This window comes from Diaphorina citri, unplaced genomic scaffold, assembly GCF_000475195.1.
Source record: "Diaphorina citri unplaced genomic scaffold, Diaci psyllid genome assembly version 1.1 scaffold5038, whole genome shotgun sequence".
Lineage (NCBI taxonomy): Eukaryota > Metazoa > Arthropoda > Insecta > Hemiptera > Psyllidae > Diaphorina > Diaphorina citri.
Genome location: NW_007382417.1, coordinates 1 through 1,469, shown reverse-complemented (window position 1 = coordinate 1,469; position 1,469 = coordinate 1). Strand labels below are relative to the sequence as shown.

The following is a 1,469-nucleotide window of genomic DNA, read 5'->3' as shown; positions in this document are numbered from 1 at the left end:
TCACCGTGGCTCCTGTGTGGGACCGAGTGCTCTCCAAACTCAACAAGCAGATACTTCCTCTTCACACATTGCGCATATGCTTAACTTCGCTGGGACAGCAAAGTCTCTCCTTTCCACTCAGTCTTGTTAAGAGACAGCATATGCATTTATTTAGTCATCCGGTACAACCCCGTAAAAATTATGCAGATCTTGGAACATACTATCTATCTCACAGCTACATATCTCCAACGTATGGGAATTTATTTCAAGATGAAGAAGGTTACAGATCAAGTAGTCAAAGGTCAGGTACTTCTTACTTCATTAACTCCCAAGCTGTATCAAATGGTAGCTGATTTATCAGCTCCAGGTTTACCTGAGGAGAAGTCATTTGATGAGTTGTGTCAATTATTGACAGATCAGTTATGTCCCAAACCAAATGAGATATCTGAACAAAACAAATTTGTGAATAGGGTCCAGGCTGGTGAGGAAAATATTAGTCAGTTTGTAGTTGCGTTGAAACACCAGGCCAGGACATGTCATTTCTTCTGTGAGTCTTGTGAGGCGACCACGATGGATACTCATCTCAGATGTCAGTTCGTGAGAGGAATTAGGGATGAAAATATTAGACAAAAGCTACTTCAAGAGGATTCAAAGACCAACTTCAATGATTTGGTGAAATTAGCTGTGAACATAGAAAGTTCTCAGAGAGATAGTAAGCAAATGAAAATGACTTCTGTTCCTGTGTGTGAAGATAAATCCTTTGATGAGATAAATAAAGTTAAAACAAGTTTTTCCAGGAAATGTCGTAGCTGTGGAGGTGTGTGGCCTCATATGAAAGGAAAGCCTTGTCCTGCCGCTACGAAGACTTGTTTCAAATGTCACAAGTCTGGACATTTCTCTCCTCAATGTCGATCTTCAGGTGTTAGGAATGTTACCTATGAACATGAAGAACATCAGCTACATGAAGAGGAGGAGAAAAATTATGAGAAGTATATAACAAGCTATGGTTTGGACGCTGATGCTGAAGACCAAATATTTGCTGTGCAAAATGGTAAGGTTCCTAAAGTAGATGTCAAGTTATGTGGAACGTATGTAGAGTTTTGCATAGACACTGGAAGTAGTGTCAATATTATCAGTGAAGAGGTATATCAGAAGTTGAAATGTAGACCTGAGTTACATCCAACAGCCATCAAGTTGTTTGCTTATCAAGCTGAAAGTCAGTTGAATATTTTAGGAAAGTTTCAGACAAATGTTTCTCATAATATGCACAGTATTGATGCCGAATTTTTCGTTGTGAGGAAAAAGGGAATTCCTTTGCTAAGTTGTCAGACTTCAAAGCAACTAAACTTGATTCAATTTCTGTTCAGTTTAAGGAATTATGACGAAGCTATCAGGACACAATATTCAAGTTTGTTCTCCGGTCTTGGTAAGCTGAAAGATAAGCAGGTACACTTACATGTGGATCCTGATGTGCAACCTGTGGCTAATCA

At 39.1% G+C, this 1,469-nt stretch overlaps 1 protein-coding gene across 1 annotated transcript; it reads left to right on the top strand.

The window, feature by feature from the left end:
- The first annotated feature begins 223 nt into the window (after positions 1-223).
- LOC113472353 lies at positions 224-1,460 on the top strand. The gene is made up of 2 exons (XM_026832069.1): positions 224-1,030; positions 1,347-1,460. Exons 1-2 carry the CDS (start codon positions 232-234, stop codon positions 1,349-1,351), a joined length of 804 nt encoding a protein of 267 aa, XP_026687870.1. The 5' UTR covers positions 224-231; the 3' UTR covers positions 1,352-1,460.
- Positions 1,461-1,469: the final 9 nt, after the last annotated feature.

Excerpts from the sequence above, each read along its gene's own strand:
- LOC113472353 (XM_026832069.1), top strand. The coding sequence starts at position 232 with ATGGGAATTTATTTCAAGATGAAGAAGGTTACAGATCAAGTAGTCAAA.